General features: G+C 49.9%; 1 protein-coding gene across 1 annotated transcript in view; it reads left to right on the top strand.

Annotated features, from left to right (window-relative positions):
• The window catches only part of NUP188 (nucleoporin 188), a 54,877-nt gene extending 38,958 nt beyond the window's left edge, over window positions 1-15,919 (top strand). Inside the window, exons 21-44 of the mRNA XM_075560666.1 lie at window positions 1,838-1,958; window positions 2,053-2,119; window positions 2,642-2,770; window positions 3,095-3,237; window positions 4,257-4,363; window positions 5,106-5,312; window positions 5,631-5,800; window positions 6,346-6,415; window positions 6,817-6,884; window positions 7,273-7,468; window positions 8,987-9,064; window positions 9,273-9,358; window positions 9,597-9,742; window positions 9,984-10,165; window positions 11,234-11,434; window positions 11,556-11,648; window positions 12,694-12,852; window positions 13,313-13,450; window positions 14,010-14,084; window positions 14,170-14,406; window positions 14,519-14,650; window positions 14,905-14,978; window positions 15,094-15,223; window positions 15,380-15,919. Coding sequence (XP_075416781.1) covers window positions 1,838-1,958; window positions 2,053-2,119; window positions 2,642-2,770; window positions 3,095-3,237; window positions 4,257-4,363; window positions 5,106-5,312; window positions 5,631-5,800; window positions 6,346-6,415; window positions 6,817-6,884; window positions 7,273-7,468; window positions 8,987-9,064; window positions 9,273-9,358; window positions 9,597-9,742; window positions 9,984-10,165; window positions 11,234-11,434; window positions 11,556-11,648; window positions 12,694-12,852; window positions 13,313-13,450; window positions 14,010-14,084; window positions 14,170-14,406; window positions 14,519-14,650; window positions 14,905-14,978; window positions 15,094-15,223; window positions 15,380-15,556 — 3,186 coding nt within the window. The 3' untranslated portion in view covers window positions 15,557-15,919. The remainder of the gene's footprint in view (window positions 1-1,837; window positions 1,959-2,052; window positions 2,120-2,641; window positions 2,771-3,094; window positions 3,238-4,256; window positions 4,364-5,105; window positions 5,313-5,630; window positions 5,801-6,345; window positions 6,416-6,816; window positions 6,885-7,272; window positions 7,469-8,986; window positions 9,065-9,272; window positions 9,359-9,596; window positions 9,743-9,983; window positions 10,166-11,233; window positions 11,435-11,555; window positions 11,649-12,693; window positions 12,853-13,312; window positions 13,451-14,009; window positions 14,085-14,169; window positions 14,407-14,518; window positions 14,651-14,904; window positions 14,979-15,093; window positions 15,224-15,379) is intronic.
• Window positions 15,920-16,833: the final 914 nt, after the last annotated feature.

Below are 16,833 nucleotides of genomic sequence, written 5' to 3'. Positions count from 1 at the left end.
CTCTAAGGTCATGTGATTTAATACCATGACTATCAGGTAAGCATTGGATTGCTTACAAGGACAGCTGTTCAAACCCATCAGCCAGACCATAGGAGAAACGTGAGGTCGTGTGCATCATGAAGATTTACAAAACCTTGGAAACCCTGTAGACGGTTGTTCTGAGTCAAAATCAGCTCCATGGCAATGGGTTTTACCAAGTGGGTTTTATTTGGATTGTAGCCCAGGTTAAAAAGTGCGTGCGTATATATTTTTGAGGGGGTGCCCCCCACCAAAAAAAAAAACCCTGGAATTTTTCTTGGCAGAGCGGAACTTTCGTGGTACACTTTTTTTTCCCTGCAAGGCGACATCAAGCAACTCACTCTGGGTTGGTGCATCCAGTGGTGTTGTCTAGGAAGCCTCTGGTCACAGTGAATTTTTCCATTAAAGCAGTTTCGCTCAAACCTCATTTTGTATGATGGCCAGAGAAACAGTTGTGATGGTGAACACAGCTTACAAGGACAGCACTATGTGAGAAACTCCAGTGTACGAGTGATTTTCTCATTTCAAAAAAGGTGAAATGTCAGTTGATGACAAACCTCGTACTGGACGTCCATCAATTCCTGAACGGATGAAAATGTTGAGTAGTGCATTTGGAGTTCATTCCGCCAGGTCAGATTGTTCATCAAGCTTTCTATTTAGAGCTTCTGAAAAGATTGTAATGGTGTGTGACCCAAAAAAGGCCTCATTTGTGGCAGACGGGACTGGCTTTGCCACCGGGACAGGGCACCACTCACGCAGCCATCTCAGTGCAACAGTTCTTGGTAAAACACAGCATGCCTTCTCTTCGCACCTGACTCACCTGATCTTGCTCCGTGCAACTCTTTGTTTACTCGAGTGAAGAGGGGCATGAAAGGAGGACAGCGATTTAACGACATAGAAGAGATGAAGAAAAAGCGAGGGGAGGGGCCAGCAGCCATCCAAACAGATGAATTTGAAAATTGTTTCCCAGAATGGACTCACAGATTTGATAAATGTATTAAGTGTAATGGAGAGTACTTTGAAGGTGATAAAGTTGTTTTGTAAAAAAAATTTAAACACAAAGCTTTAGGGGGAATGATTCCGGTTTAGGGGGGTACCCCCTCGAATACTGCTCAAGCAGAACAACACTGCAACTGGTGACTGATTTCATCGTTTGAAAAAGTCGGTGCTAATAATTAAGAGCATGTTTGTTTTCTTGAGATTTTCATTGAGACAGAAACTGGTGTGCTTTTTGGCTTGACTACTTACAGATGCAGGTTATAGTTTCCAAGTCATGCAGGAAAAGCACCCAGCACGGCTCCAGATCACAGGACAGCAGTGAATGTTTTCAAAAAGGGAAAACCATACCGAGAAATAGGGCTATAAGTCTTAAGTGTTTATGTATAAAAAAAGTGGTCTCCTTTTTTAAGGTCCGGAGAAACTGATGTTGAGTAGCATTTGGGCTAACGATTTGGGGTATCATCGTGCTGGGATTTTAGTGATGGGTGAAGGGAGGGTGAATGTTGTTTATATGGTCGCGACAGTGAAGATTCTCCGTCACGGAAGCCTGACTTCGGTATTTTAAGGTACTTCCTTCCACCCAGATTTAGCCTTCATCTATTTTTGGTGACATAGTCACATTTGTCATTTGGGGATTTTTCTCAATTATAAAGAAACTCAACAACTTCAGCTCAATTGAACTAGTAGGGTATTATCCGTTTGTCACTAGTGGTCAAGGCTGGCCCAGATCTCCTGTGGGCTTACAGTTTTGGAACTAGATCTCTAACTACATGACTGCCACGTTTACATGGCAAAGCCTTCACAGCAGACTTTCTTGTAGGGGCAGCTGGGTAGTACCCAGAGCCAGGGGCTGGTGCCCTGTGTCATGTTCGTGCTGAAGGAGATGCTCCCCAGCTACCACAAGTGGCGCTATAACTCCCATGGAGTGAGAGAGCAGATTGGTAAGGACAGCATGGGCAGGGGAGGCTTGGGGATTTTTTCTCTCCCTTTCTTGAGATAAGGCCGCATCCTTCTTATGTGTTTTCTGGAGTCCAGGTTGCCTGATCTTGGAGCTGATCCATGCAATACTGAACCTATGCCACGAGACAGATCTGCACAGCAGGTAGGAGGAGCGATTGCTAGTACTTGGTGCTCCTTGATGCTCCGTCATGAGAAAAGATGTGACTATCTTTCAGAGAACTCAGCTTTATTGAACCTAGGAAACACCTTTTTCTTTCATGATGTACTTTTCATTGGACTTTTTCCCTATCTTCCTTTAAAGAGAGAAGAACAAATGAAGTGGGATAAAATTGTGTGTGTGTGTGTGTGTGTATGTGTACTGCTCTGTCTTCTAGGGACTGTCTATCTTTTTTTGATGGTTGCATGGCATTCCACTGGATGGATTAATCATAATTTATTCAATAAACATTTTTATTAATTGGTGCATATGTAAAGTGTTTCTCAGAGTGGTCTTTAGGATCATGTCTGTTCCACAAAATTGATCAGTGTTCCGTTGCAAAGAAAGCTGATCTTTGTGGCAAGTGTGCGGTTGATTAGGTCTGCCACCCCAGGCCAGCTGCATAGAACCCTCTCTTCCTAAGCATCAACTGGATAACTCCCTAATAATTCAGAACATCTCTTTCAGTGGCACACCCAGCCTTCAGTATCTCTGTGTCTGTAGTCTGGCTTACACAGAAGCAGGACAGACAGTTATCAATATCATGGGCATTGGCGTGGACACCATTGACATGGTAATGGCAGCTCATCCCCGAAGGTACGGCTTCCTTTCTACTTTCTTGTCTTCCGTTTCTCTTTACTGTGCCTGAGACTGCCTAATCTGAGAACTCTAGTCTACAGTCACCCTTTAGGACAACTACGTTCCTCTTGGAACATAGCCCTTAGACAGCTTGGAAGCCACTGCGTGGGCTGGCACTTAGCAAAGGGAGTTGATTACTCTTCCTCTCGAGGTTTGGACTGGTGACTCTAAGAGAAGCCGTTGAACTCTGGGATTATTGTTGGAATCTCATTCATGAGAGCACACATGTTATGAATGAAGTCACATTGTCTGAATCAACTTTGGTTTCCGTTTGGCACCTAGTGATGGGGCAGAGGGCCAGGGGCAAGGCCAGCTGCTGATTAAGACTGTGAAACTGGCATTCTCCGTTACCAACAACGTTATCCGGTTGAAGGCTCCCTCTAATGTGGCATCCCCCCTGGAGCAAGCTCTCACACAACACAATGGTATGTTTTTCCATCCCCGCGGTTTGTGACTGCTTTGGGAGGTCAACACTTAGCTGAGTAATTACTTGAAGAAATGGTCATCCATTTCCATCATGGTTTTAGAAACAAGAGAACCTGGGTCACACTTTATTTTTGTCTCCTGATGATGAAAGAATAATAGTTAAGAACAAGGCTTCAGAGTAAAACTGCCTGGGTTTGAATTTTGGGTCCAGCCAACTCTAACCTTGGGCATATTACTAAACAAATCTATCTCTGTTCCTCAGTTGTAAAAGGGGCCTAATAACAGCAGTAATCTCATTTATAAGATTATAGAGAAGATTAAAAGGATCTTTGATGGTGCCGTGGGTTACATGTTGAACTGCCAGTTGCAAGGTCAATAATTTGAATCAAAGACCCACTTTGTGGGAGACAGATGAGGCTTTCTGCTCCCACATACATTTACAACCTCGGAAACCCACAGGGACAGGTCCACTCTGTCCTGTCGGGTCGGTATGAATCAGAATCAACTCAGTGCCAGTGAGTATAGTGACGCTTGAATAAATTACATGTAAAATAGGTTCCTTGTACCTGTTAAATGTTGACCGTTATTACTTTGCGACATTAAACATATCATTAATCTCTTTACGATGCAGTTCCATCTTTTTCAAGGAGGTGTTTAGATAATATATCTAAAGCCCATACTAGCTGTATATTTTTGGTTTATAATTTTTGTAGTTTAGTGAATTGCTTTGGAGTAATATCATTTCTAACCCATCTGTTAGAAGACTACCTGGTTTATTCAGCTTGTCTCTCTTTCTGCTCTTTGTAAATTGAATTGAACTATTTACTCCAACATCTGTCCTAACTGTTTAGTTTGCTTGTGACAAAATGACAAGCTGAGATGGGCACATGGTTTTTGCTTTGGCCCCAAGTACTTGAGGGTAAATTCTTTCTCATTTATGAGCCTCTTTGAATAGCCACCCCACTGAGAGCGTGAGTCAGGCTCACATGATGTGTCAGGCGTCTCCGTGCTTCTTTAGGTGCCCATGGAAACAACCTGATTGCTGTTCTAGCCAAGTACATCTACCACAAGCACGACCCTGCCCTGCCGCGCCTTGCCATCCAACTGCTTAAACGTCTGGCCACGGTAGGGTGCCACTTCCTCAACCCAAACCCCAGAGAAGCTACTCTTTCAACTGTGACGAAACTGCTGGCTTGGACTTTGGGAGCAATGTAGCCACGTGCATAAACTGAGATGAGGATGAGTTCTGTCTTCAAAAGACAGGTGTACTCATTATAAAAATGTAAACATTACAGATATATGTCGCATGGAAAGTTAAGGAATCCCAGGATTCCCTCATTCTGAGAATTCCTGTGAGCCAGTTGGTACATATTGCTCAGGATGGCTTTTTTACTTGGGCTTACGTAGCATAGGGTGTTTGGGTGTGTGCTTTTGTCTGAACAAAAGTAGAATTCCACTGGACGTACCATTTTGTGACTAGCTTTCTTCACGTAACATCACAGTTTGCTGTCTTTCCATGTGGGCAGGCGGGAACAGCCTCATTCTTTGTAATGTCTGCATAACATTGAATGGCTGCATTATGATGTACTGGGCTTTTCCCCGGAGTGGTTTTATATCCTTGCCACAAGGGCATCATGTGCTTTTAAAATCTTTTTCAGTCTAATATACAAAAAAAAATGTTATGGCCTGTTTACTTGGCATTGATTTATTCATGGGAGAGGTTGGACATTCTCCTGTGTGGATGACTGTCATCCTGTAAATTGTTGAGATCTTGTGCTGTGCTGCGAGTGGTCCCCCACCTCCTGCAGGAACCTCTTTGGTTACATGGGACCAGAGATCTAAGCCTGTGTGCCCTGGTCTCCACCAGGTGGCCCCGATGTCGGTGTATGCCTGCCTGGGCAGTGACGCGGCTGCTATCCGTGATGCCTTCCTGATCCGACTGCAAAGCAAGATCGAGGACATGCGCATCAAAGTCATGGTCCTGGAATTCCTCACAGTGGCGGTGGAGACCCAGCCGGGCCTCACTGAACTGTTTCTGAACCTGGAGGTGAAGGACGGCAGTGATGGTTCTAAGGTGAGTCTTGTGGTTGTCCGTGTGTGTGTGTGTGTGTGTGTGTGTGTGTGTGTGTGTCTGTCTGTCTGTCTGTCTGTCTGTCTCAGAGCTCTGTAGGTGCCACTGCTGCATTGCCTAAGGGCCTGGCCTCTCACCTGGACTCCTTACAGCAGTGGTTCCCAAATTTCCTAATGCCGCGACTCTTTAGTACAGTTCCTCATGTTGTAGTGACCCCTCCAACCGTAAAATTATGTTCGTTGCTAATTTTGCTACGGTTGTGAATCGGGCGCCCCCTGTGGAAGGTTCGCGACCCACAGGTTCAGAACTGCTGCCTTACAGGAATTCAGCCTTGGAGTGTGGAGCTGTCTACATGCAGTGCTGGAGCTGATTGACTCCCAGCAGCAGGATCGATACTGGTGTCCGCCCCTGCTGCATCGGGCTGCCATTGCCTTTCTGCATGCCCTGTGGCAGGACCGCCGCGACAGCGCCATGCTGGTCCTCCGAACCAAGTAAGGCTGGCTCTGGGTGTGTCGGTAAAGTGACAATAGCAGTGTTTACTCGGAGGTAGGTTGTGACAGTTCACTGGCCATATGCATCCAAGTACTTCCTGCCTGGTTTTATACATGGGAGTTTGACCCCTGCTTAGTCTCTACTTACTTATTACTCGTGCTACCTGCGCCCACCTTTATTCTTAAAGTTTCAGCTCCCTCTGTGCTCTTTCCAGAGACCCTTTGTCTCATGGACTGTTGACAAAGGCAATGAGTATCTTAGAGGAAAAATGTGGGACTATGATGTCCTTACTCCTGCTGCACTCATCTTTTGTGGTACTCTGGGCAAAGTACAATAGAATAAATCATCTATAAAGTATTTAAGTGGGAAAGTTCATTTTCTCTATGGAAACCTTGGCATATGCACCTGTGCACTAGCAGGTGGCTCATGAGACACATGTTCAAACCAGGATGGTAAAATACAGAGACATTTTCACTAAATCAGAGTCAGGAGAACAGGGATGTGTGAGAAACGATGTGATTACCAATATCCATTTACTTTTTAGGCCCAAGTTTTGGGAGAATTTAACCAGCCCGCTCTTTGGAACCCTTTCTCCTCCTTCAGAAACCTCCGAGGTAAGCTGTGTGGAGGGCTGGGACAGTGGCTACAAGTCCCTGGGCGGGAAGGCTGGACTGTAAGTTGTAGAAAATTATAACCCCCCCCGAATTAAACAGCCAGAATTTGTCTTCCTGAGGAACTTTCTTCTCAAAGAAGTACTTTTTTTCCTTTCTTTTTGTTGGGATGTCTTGCTTTTGGAAGAAAATTGGTGTCCACCCTCCTCTGTGTCATCTTCACTTATTTTGGGACTTTGCAAGCCTGGCACTTCTTGCAAGTCAGGTGGCCGTTGATGTTTGATAGACAGGGAATGGGGTCTCTTCTTTTGCAGATCTTGAGTCCTGCTCTGTTACACTGTAGGGACAGGGGGACACCAGAGAGGTTTCTTCACGTGATTGGTTTTTGCTCTGCCCTTCCACAGCCCAGCAGCCTGGAAACCTGTGCCCTCATTATGAAGATCATGTGCCTGGAGATATACTATGTTGTTAAGTGAGTTTATTTCCCCTTTTGAGATTTTCATTAAATGTTGGAGTGGGAATATCAGGGTGTCCATCATTGGGCCAAAACAGAGGAGAGAGCTGATTTGGAACCATTTCGGGAGGGCCAATCCATTGATGGCGTTTATGATGGTCAGAGGAGCATTATGAAGCAGCCTCCACGTGACCAGGATTTTTACAGAGGAGAAATTCTGAAAAGGCCTCAGCCCAAGCATAATGCTGAGCTCGAAGGATGAACCTCGTACATTGGCCTTGACCCTGGAGTCATCTGCCTTTAAGCCAGTGTGAGGTTGCTTTCTCTGCCTCAACAAGGGTCTCTGCCCATTGTCACATGCCTGTCAGAATCAAACTCTGGCTTTTGTTGTTTCTTTCCACTCTAGGGGTTCACTGGACCAGTCATTAAAAGATAGGCTCAAGAAGTTTTCCAGTGAAAAACGCTTTGCCTACTGGTCAGGTTTTGTCAAGTCCTTGGCCATTCACATGGCAGAAACAGAGGGCAACAGCTGTACCTCCTTGGTCGAGTACCAGATGCTGGTCTCTGCCTGGCGGATGCTTCTCATCATCGCCTCCAGTCACGTAAGAACCTCCTTGAGCGAGTATTCACGTTGGTGTTGGTGTCCTAGTGACACTGTGGGAGCTGCCTAGCAGATACAGCCACTGGGGATGAGAAACAACCATGTTTGTCCCCGAGAGCTAGACGTAGCAGCTTCTGTGCTGGTCTCTTGGGGTCTGCAAGGGTGTTAAGTCCAGCAGTATACATTCCAGAAGAGTAGCGAGAAGGGACTTGCTAAGATCCCTCCAGACACCATGGAAGCCTCCTTACCTTACTCTGCCTCTAGTGCAAACAGTACAGTTGTCTTCTCACGGTAGATGGCTAAGTAGACATTTGTGGATTAGCTGGCAGTTAGCTGCAGCAGCACCCTCTTTAGAGAGCAGTTTGGGTTTGTTTTCATTGGCCCTGGAAACGCCATTTCTAGAGGTTACTCTGTCTGCACCAAGAGCCGACCTCTCGGGCAAGTGACTGCGCGCACACTGTGGAAGCACTTGCATTGTTTTCTTGGAAGTTTTTGTGGTGTGAGGACTTGGTGAGTTGTAAGGACTATGTGTTACACGGTCCCTGGGGAATCCAGATTAATGTCTTAGTCAGACTTCATTCATGACTTCAGCTTGATGGACGACGCTTCCTTGTTCCCTAGAGCCGGTGCACCCAGCACCCACCCACGTCCTTGGGGCTTTGGTCCTGGAGTGTTCTTGCTGTGGTCATGGGCTCCTGAGGCTCGCTAGACTCACCAAAAGACTCAGTCGGCTTTGGGGAATGATTCCCCAGTGCCTACCTTGGTGTTACCTGCCCTTCAGACCCTAGCCAGGTAGCAGTTTTGAGTTGCAGCTCTGAAAATCCTGTCATTCTCTTTTTTAGGGAATTTGGGGAAGTCCAAGGCATTGGTCATTTATTCATTTTAGGAATATTAATTAAATAGTTGCCAGGCACCAAGGATACAGCAGGAGTGAATGAGGCATGTCATCCTTGAGCTCTTGGAGAGAGGCCTGGAAGAGAGCCAGATGATAAACAAATTCACAAATAGGTACATAGTTTCAGATGACGAGAATTTGCTATGAAGGAAATAAGATGGTGTAGTAGAGACTCACTTGAGATAGGACTGGTTTTGAAGCTTTATAGGTGTGAAGACTTGTGGAAGTGAGTAGTCGAGGCCGATGGAATCCCAAGGATAGAGGTCTGGATGGGAAACAGCGTTTGATGTATTGCTGGAGGAAGAAGGAAGCAAGTAGGGCAGGAACACAGGGAACCTAACTCATAGCACAGTCAGGTGGACTGGATTAGACAGCACCTCCAAAGCCATATTGAGGAGTTTGGTATGTTTCTACTACACTGGGAAGCAGGAAAGGGCTGCTGTCATGAAGAGGAGGTGAATCTAGACTTGATTCTAAAGGCGGACAAAGAAAGGTGAACATCAGTTTTAATCAAGGAGACAGTGGCTTGTCAATGGCGTATTGCCTACAGAGAATCTCAGGGTTTTTAACTTCTAAAGTCTGGAAATGTTTGTCAAGCAGAATCCTTTTTCTGCCCTTCTGCAGGCAGACATAATGCACCTGACCGACTCCGCAGTGCGTCGTCAGCTCTTTCTTGATGTGCTTGATGGGACCAAAGCCTTAGTAAGTGCGTCTAAGGGATGCCATCGTCCTTCAAGGGGAGAGGGCTCTGATGTCATAGGGCAGAGCTCTGAGTCTGCCAGACCAAAGGGTGCGCTGGGGAAGCCAAGGCCTGCTGTTGCCATGCTAGCCCATCCCTGCGAACACGAGCCTTCCCACTGAGTCAACTCACACGAAGCTGGGTTCTCAGTGTTCTGCTGTCTCCCCGCAGCTCCTCGTTCCAACTTCAGTGCACTGCCTCCGCCTTGGCTCCATGATGTGTACTCTGCTGCTGATCCTCCTCCGGCAATGGAAGAGGTAAGAGAAGGGTCTGGAGAGGTGAGCTTGAGACCGGGGCCGCCCCACCTGTGCCTGCTTATGTCTCCGTAGCAGCTCCTCACCTCACTGGACAGGAGAAACGGTCTAAAATGGGCCTGGATACACACACACACACACACACACACACACACACACACACGAGGTGGCATCCTGGAGTGGGATAAGGGCAGTGTGTGAGTGTGTTTTCCCTCCCTCTGCTCCCCGTCATGATTTCTAGAGAGTTAGGGTCTGTGGATGATATTCTGGGCCCCTTGACGGAAATCCTAGAGGGAGTGCTGCAGGCAGACCAGCAGCTCATGGAGAAGACCAAGGCCAAGGTGTTTTCCGCGTTCATCACCGTGTTGCAGATGAAGGAGATGAGAGGTGAGCAGTAGGCGGAGGTGGGCGAGCAGCAGTGGCACCCTCCTTCCACTGGTGGCTGTCCTGGCCAGAACGGCTCTGTTGGCCCTCTTGGAGCTCTCTGGAAAGCTCATTTTCTTCCTCACCTTTTCCCTGCTCCTGTCCTTTTCTAAGAGAACTCTGCCTCTTCTCCCATGCATCTGCTGCTCTTGTGAGAGTTGCTGTGATGAGCATGGTGTATCCCCCCCCTCCATTTGCTCTGCAGTAGGTGACATCCCCCAGTACTCCCAGCTGGTGTTCAGCGTCTGCGAGACCCTCCAAGAAGAAGTGATTGCACTCTTAGACCAGACGCGCCACGGCCTGGCCTCGGGCACTGCCCCAGAGGACAAGGACAGTATGGAGACAGACGATTGCTCTCGACCTCGGCACAAGGACCAGCGTGATGGGGTAAGGGAACACTCTTGGGAGCAGATTAGCCTGGACCTGGACCCTGGGCTCATTCGTGAATGGTGGTGGTCAGTGCACTGACGGTGCTGTCAGCCTGGTGAGTCACAGCTGCTAACAGGAGGCTACAGAGCAAGGCTGGCCTTACAGTGGCAGCTTCTGCTGGGGAGGTACAGGAAGAACTGACAGTGTGCTGCTCACGTCATCTGGGCACGGAGGGAAGGAAGGCTTCCTCTGCCAGTCTAAAGCATAGTCCAGCCTGGCAAGTAGTGTGGAGCATCTTGGGACCTAAAGGATAGGTGGTGTCGGCACAGAGTAGAGCCAGGGGCAAGCGGTGGGGCCTGCAGTGTGAGGGAAGGCTGAAGCAGGAGCTAGATGATGTGCAGCCTGGATTGTGGTACGTCGTTAACTGTGATGGAGTCCGTTACGGCTCAAGGCGCATCAATCACACTGTTATCTGGACTGTAATCTTAAAAGAAGCAGACCAACAGTCTTTCTTGTCTCAGAGCCTCCGCGTGAGTTGCAGCAACCAGCCTTTTGGTTAGCAGCTGAGCACTTAGTAGATGCAATCGATTTCAAACTGCAGGTCTCAAAAGCAATTCATTGTGTTTCAGTCAGCTGTTTTTCTTCTCTTTAATGACGTAGAATAAAATGCAAAAGAAAATGTGGGGAGGGGATTTGTAGGCTGGGAGAATGGACCAGTGAACTGAGTGAATACGTGTATGCTGGGGTGTAACGTGAAACGTACTTGCTGTGACTCGTGGCCACTGAAGTAAAGGTCAAGGAGCACGAGCAGTGGCTCCTGCATTGGCACAGCACAGGGGCACATTGCGCAGACTCCGTGCCAGCAGGGGAGTTAGACAGAGCGACTCGATGGGAGGTGAGCAGGAGCCTTCCCTGTGGGTGTTCAGAGGAAGCAGTTGTCAAAGGGTGCTAGTTAGGTGGGAGGGACCATGAGTTCGGTTTAGCCAGGCTCTGTTGGAGACGTGTGTGGACAACGACGAGGTCTAATAACCAGGCCCAGGACTGTCAGCTGTCCCTCCTTCTTCCCTTTTTCCTGTGTCCTAGCAGGTGTGTGTTCTGGGCCTGCACCTGGCCAAGGAACTGTGTGAGGTGGATGAAGATGGTGACTCGTGGCTGCAGGTGACCCGCAGACTCCCCATCCTGCCTACCCTCCTCACCACCTTGGAAGTGAGCCTTCGCGTAAAGCAGAACCTGCATTTCACCGAGGCCGCATTGCACCTGCTACTCACCCTGGCTCGCACCCAGCAGGTGGGGGTCAAACCTGAGGGCTAGGGGTAGTTCTGACACGTGGTGATTCTCCCCGGGCAGAGTGGCTATGGGCTCGGGCTGCCGTAGTGGTGGAGATCTCACGCCACTCGTTCCCTTCCAGGGAGCTACAGCTGTGGCTGGAGCCGGCATCACCCAGAGTATTTGTCTGCCCCTCCTTAGTGTGTACCAGCTCAGCACCAACGGGACGGTGCAGGTGAGTGCCTGGAACTGGCCCTGGAGTGGCCAGGCTCCAATTCTTAACTTAAAACAGGCTCCTCTCACTCCTACCACTTCATGGTTTTGCCCCGATGGTTCTCCTCGCTTTAGTGATATGCACATTGTTGTTAAGGGATTTTCAAAATTTTCCTTTAGCAAGAGCAGTTTGGCCCCTAAAAGATACCATGTGGGCTGTGCCTACCACCTGTGGGAGATGGGGTGCAGTCTTTCCAATATAGGCCTAAGGGGGGCCAAGCCAGAGTGTCATGGGTGTAGCCAGGCCAGCTGTCCTCTCCACTCTCCCTCTGGGAGCCAGTGGTGCCACATGACTTGTGCTCTGTACTTGCCCCATCTGACGAGGAGCGGGAAAGGGGAAGTGAGTGGGTGGTGGTTGATAGGAATTCAGTACCTAGTCGTCTCTCTACCTTAGTTGCTTCTAGTTTAGTAAGCCAAAAAAAAAAAAAAGAAGAAATCAACCCAGCTGCTAGAGCATGGGTGCTCATGTGGCGACTCCGTGTGTGCCACAGTGGAGCTGCCACGGAGTTTCCAACAGCTCTCTTGGTGTGGGATTTGGAGTGGGGGGTGGGGGGACATAGATCACCAAGCCTTTCTTCCAAGGCTCCTCGGGGTAGACTTGAACTTCGTACCGCTTGGTGAGCCACTGAATGTGTTGACCATTGGCATCACCTAGGGAATTGACTCGTTTAATCAATGTCTCCAAATCCTAAAGTCATCTTCTGCCTAAGAAATCACGTTGTTAGAGTCCTGGAACATTGGAAATGTAGCCCAGGTGCCATTGAGTGAAGAGCGTGAGAGCCAAGCACCAGGGCAGTGACATAAGTTCACATAGTGTGTGAGTGGCAGACCTGAACCTAGAACCCAGGATGTTCAGTATCTCCACCTGGTGCTCTTTCCATTCGGCTGTAGCCTCTGACCCTCTAGCAGTGCCAGTTGTCAGACAAGTAGATGTGGCTACTTTGGGAGGTTTGCTTCTGGGTTCTTGTGATGTCAGGTCCTGACCTTGCCTGCTGTTTATGTCTTAGACACCTAGCACCTATCGCAAGTCCCTAGATGCCCCCTCTTGGCCAGGGGTCTACCGCCTGTCCATGTCCTTGATGGAGAGGCTGCTCAAAACCCTGCGCTACAACTTCCTGACTGAGGCCTTGGACTTCGTGGGGGTTCACCAGGAGCGGACCTTACAGGTGAGGGTACTGCCAGGAGCCCAGGGGTGGAAGTGAGGGTCACTGAGGGTCTGGACCATTCAGGAAGGGGCCCCAAGTGACAGTGGACTATGTGGTAAGCTGCTCACTTCGGTCAGCAACTCGAACCCACCAAGCACTCCTCGGAAGATGAGCTTTGTGTTCCTGTGAAGATTTCACGTCTCAGAAAACCCAAGGGGCAATTCTGCCCTGCCCTGTGGGTCGCGTATGGAATTATGGGAATCCCCTCAATGGCAATAAGGTTGGGGCTTGGCAGCTGGTTGGCAAGTAGAGTGGAGCTGAATGAGGACAAGGATCTAGAATCAACTCGGTGCCAGGCCACTAGTTGCTACCATCTAACCTTTTGCGGGCCCAGGGCCTTTGCTCCCCCTAAGAGGACAGGGATAGATGTATCAGGTTGCTGATCTTCTGGGTCTTTCCCTGCCGTGCTCTCTCCTCCCAGTGCCTCAACGCAGTGAGGACGGTGCAGAGCTTGGCCTGCCTTGAGGAAGCGGACCACACTGTGGGCTTCATCCTGCAACTCTCCAACTTCGTGAAGGAATGGCACTTCCACCTGCCGCAGCTCTTGCGAGATGTCCAGGTAGGGCCTCTGACAGCGTTTCTAGGGGTGGTCTGCACAAATGCTGTAGGGGCAGGAAGGCAGTGAAAGGGAGATCCTTTCCTGAAATGGAGTTGCTTAAGGAGCACAGGCTTGGGTTTGTGTTGCTCACTCTTAGAGGCAAAAAGGGCAGCCTTGTAGGTTGGGAACTTTTTATCAGAAAGAAGACCTTACTTCAGGTCCCTTAGCAAGCCCAAGACTGAGAGCCATCCAGAGAAAGGAGACAGGGAAAGTCAGGCTCCAGAGTTGGGCAGGTGTCTTTTCATTGGCTGCTTGTGAAACCCTGTCCAAGTCAAGCCACCTGTCTTCCTAAACCTTCATCTTTTCCTGGAAGGTTGGCATTAGTAACTTCCATCTTACTTACCTAAGAGCTTATATTGCCTAGCACAGGGTCCCTGTGGTCCGGGGTTTGCTTTCTCGCACCCTTGGTGGCTGTGTGGGCTGTCGAGGTCTGTTGCTAGCTGCTCAGTGGTATTTGGGACACAGGGTCCTGTGCAGCTGGTCAAATCAACTCTCCTGGCATGCCCCCTGTGTTTCTCAGGTAAACCTTTGCTACTTATGCCAGGCCTGTACCTCCCTCCTACATAGCCGCAAGATGCTGCAGCACTGCTTACAGGTAACTCAGCCCGCCCTCCCAGCTGTCCCAAATGCCCCACCCCTAGCTGCCCTCTACCCCACTTTCATTTCTTCACTCTCCCCAGAACAAAAATGGGGATGCCACGCCCTCAGCTGTCGGCCCCCGAGGCCAGCGGCCACCCACAGCTGCCCCGGCGGCTTTCTCCTGCTCTGCCTCCTCCAAGCAACAGACTGCTGACACAGAGGCCGCACAACAGCGAGCCCTGCACACTGTCCAGTATGGCCTTCTGAAGATCCTCAGCAGGACTCTGGCAGCCCTGCGCCACTTCACTCCTGACGTCTGTCAGATCCTGCTGGACCAGGTACTGACCACACGTGGGCCTCCCGAGCCTCGCAGGAAGGCGTTGCTGTGCTCAACTCAGTCCATGAGAGATACCCTGCGTCCTAGCTGACCTTTCCTTTCTCCTCTCACAGTCCCTGGACCTTGCTGAGTACAACTTCCTGTTTGCCCTGAGCTTCACCACTCCCACCTTTGACTCTGAGGTGGCCCCTTCCTTCGGGACCCTTCTGGCCACAGTGAACGTGGTTCTGAACATGCTTGGAGAGGTACGTGTGCGGCTGTGGGCTTGCCCTACAGCCCAACTCTCCCTCCACCGTGCATGGCACAATATCCACCCATCCCAAGCTGCTCTCCTTCTTAACATGACTGCTAGAACCTGCCTGTTGAAGGTATTACATGGGTCCGCTGGGGCAGCTGTTAAAATTGCTCCTCGCGGCCCTGGCAAGTAGGATGCGCTCAACAGATGGGACCACTCGGGTGTTCACCTTCAGGCCCTGACCTGTTGCGGTCTCTCCTCTAGCTGGACAAGAAGAAGGAGCCCCTCACCCAGGCTGTAGGGCTCAGCACACAGGTGGAAGGAACCAGAACATTAAAGTAAGACCTTTTGGAGCTGGGTCTGGGTTGGGAAGTCATGGGGCAGCCGGCTCTGCTGAACGCCCCCCCTGTGCCCTCAGAGCAGTGAGTGCCTGAAGTTTGTTCTGTCGTCCAGGTCCCTCCTGATGTTTACCATGGAGAACTGCTTCTACCTGCTCATCTCCCAGGCAATGCGGTACCTGAGGGACCCAGCTGTTCACCCCCGAGATAAGCAGCGCATGAAGCAGGAGCTCAGCTCAGAGTTGGTACGTATCATTAGTAGGGTCCTGAGGAAGGGGCTAGGCTGGGACAGAAAAGCCCCTGCAGTCTCCCCTGGCCTCCCACTTCCAACAGACACTGAGCCCAGGGGGACGGTGGGCCCGAGACACTGGCCTTCCTCAGACTTTTCTTTTTCCTCACAGAGCACGCTGCTCTCCAGCCTCTCACGCTACTTCCGTCGGGGAGCGCCCAGCTCCCCTGCTGCTGGCATCCTCCCCTCACCTCAGGGCAAGTCCACCTCTCTCTCCAAAGCCAACCCTGAGAGTCAGGAACCTCTGATCCAGCTGGTGCAGGCCTTCGTCCGGCATGTGCAAAGATAGGGCCGTGGCATACTGCCTACCACCCTCTGCCAGCCTGTGGTGCCCATCAGCGCCTGAGCACGGCCCCATTGCCCTCTCCAGAGTAGCCACGACTCCAGCCTCTCACCATGGTCAACAGCGGGGATGGGGAGTCCAGGGCCCCATGCTCAGGCCCTCACATTAAAGAGGCCCCAAGAAGTGGGTTCCTTTCCTTCCAGCACCCCCACAGCACTTGACCCCACCAGGGGAGGCCGGGGGCCAGTGCCAGGTGCCGTTCAAGAGGAAGACCGTGTGCACGGGCTTGAATGTTTTCCATGCTCTGTTCTTGCAATTTTTGGTAATACTGTGGTCTATTTATACAAATATTAAAGTACTGTTTATAGACAGCTGTGTGCTAACTGCCTTTAAAGCCCCAGACCCACTAGCCAGCTTTAAGGACAACTACTCTCCTGCCCAGAGACCTGGGGCAGGGAAGGTAGGATTTTTGCTGGTTGGTAACTGGCCGCAGACGTCCTTCCACGGGTGGTCCTCAGATGGGAGTGTTGGGTGGGGTGTCAGCAGATTCTTCCTGCTTTGGCCTGGCCCCAGCCCTCCCTCCTCCACTAGACCAGCTGGCTGAGCTTATCACTGGGTGTCGCTTTTCTGGAGGCTGTACTCCTTCCTATTTATAGCTATGTGCCCCTGCCGTCCTGGCGCCCTCTTTCCACTAGCTCCAGCCGCCAGGCAGGCTCGACCAGCGCCTCCTGAGGATCAAGAATGTTAGACCCTCAAACAAATAGCTTTGTAGCCCAGAGTCACCCATTTGAACAAAAATCAGGCTAATTTGGACTTGAGCCTTTGCTTCCCTATTTGACAACTACAAGGACGTGACTAGCTGGCCCATTCTTCCTTTCCTGGGTAATGGGGCATTACTTCCCTCCCATGTCCCCGTGGTAATGTGTTGGGACGTCACGACGGGAACATAGGAGAGCAAGCTTGACTCAGCCAGCAGTGACTTTGCTTAACCCATCGTGTAAGTTTTTTTTTTTTAAATAAATACTTTAATTGGGTCTCTTACATCTCCTATCACAATCCATACAATCATCCATTGTACATATGCTGCCATCATTTTCAAAGCATTTTCTTTCTACTTGAGCCCTTTATATCAGCTCCTCATCTGCCCCCCCCCCATGTAATCCCTCACAAACCCTATAGATTATTATTTAAATGCCTTAAATCGTCCTGTCACCTTTCACCCACTTTTCTGTTGTTTGCCCCCCTGGGAGGTGGTTGGTTATATGTTGATCCTTATGACCAAT

Source organism: Tenrec ecaudatus, chromosome 10, assembly GCF_050624435.1.
Source record: "Tenrec ecaudatus isolate mTenEca1 chromosome 10, mTenEca1.hap1, whole genome shotgun sequence".
NCBI lineage: Eukaryota > Metazoa > Chordata > Mammalia > Afrosoricida > Tenrecidae > Tenrec > Tenrec ecaudatus.
Note: the sequence above shows the minus strand (reverse complement) of the source record. Positions and strands in the feature narration are given on the sequence as shown.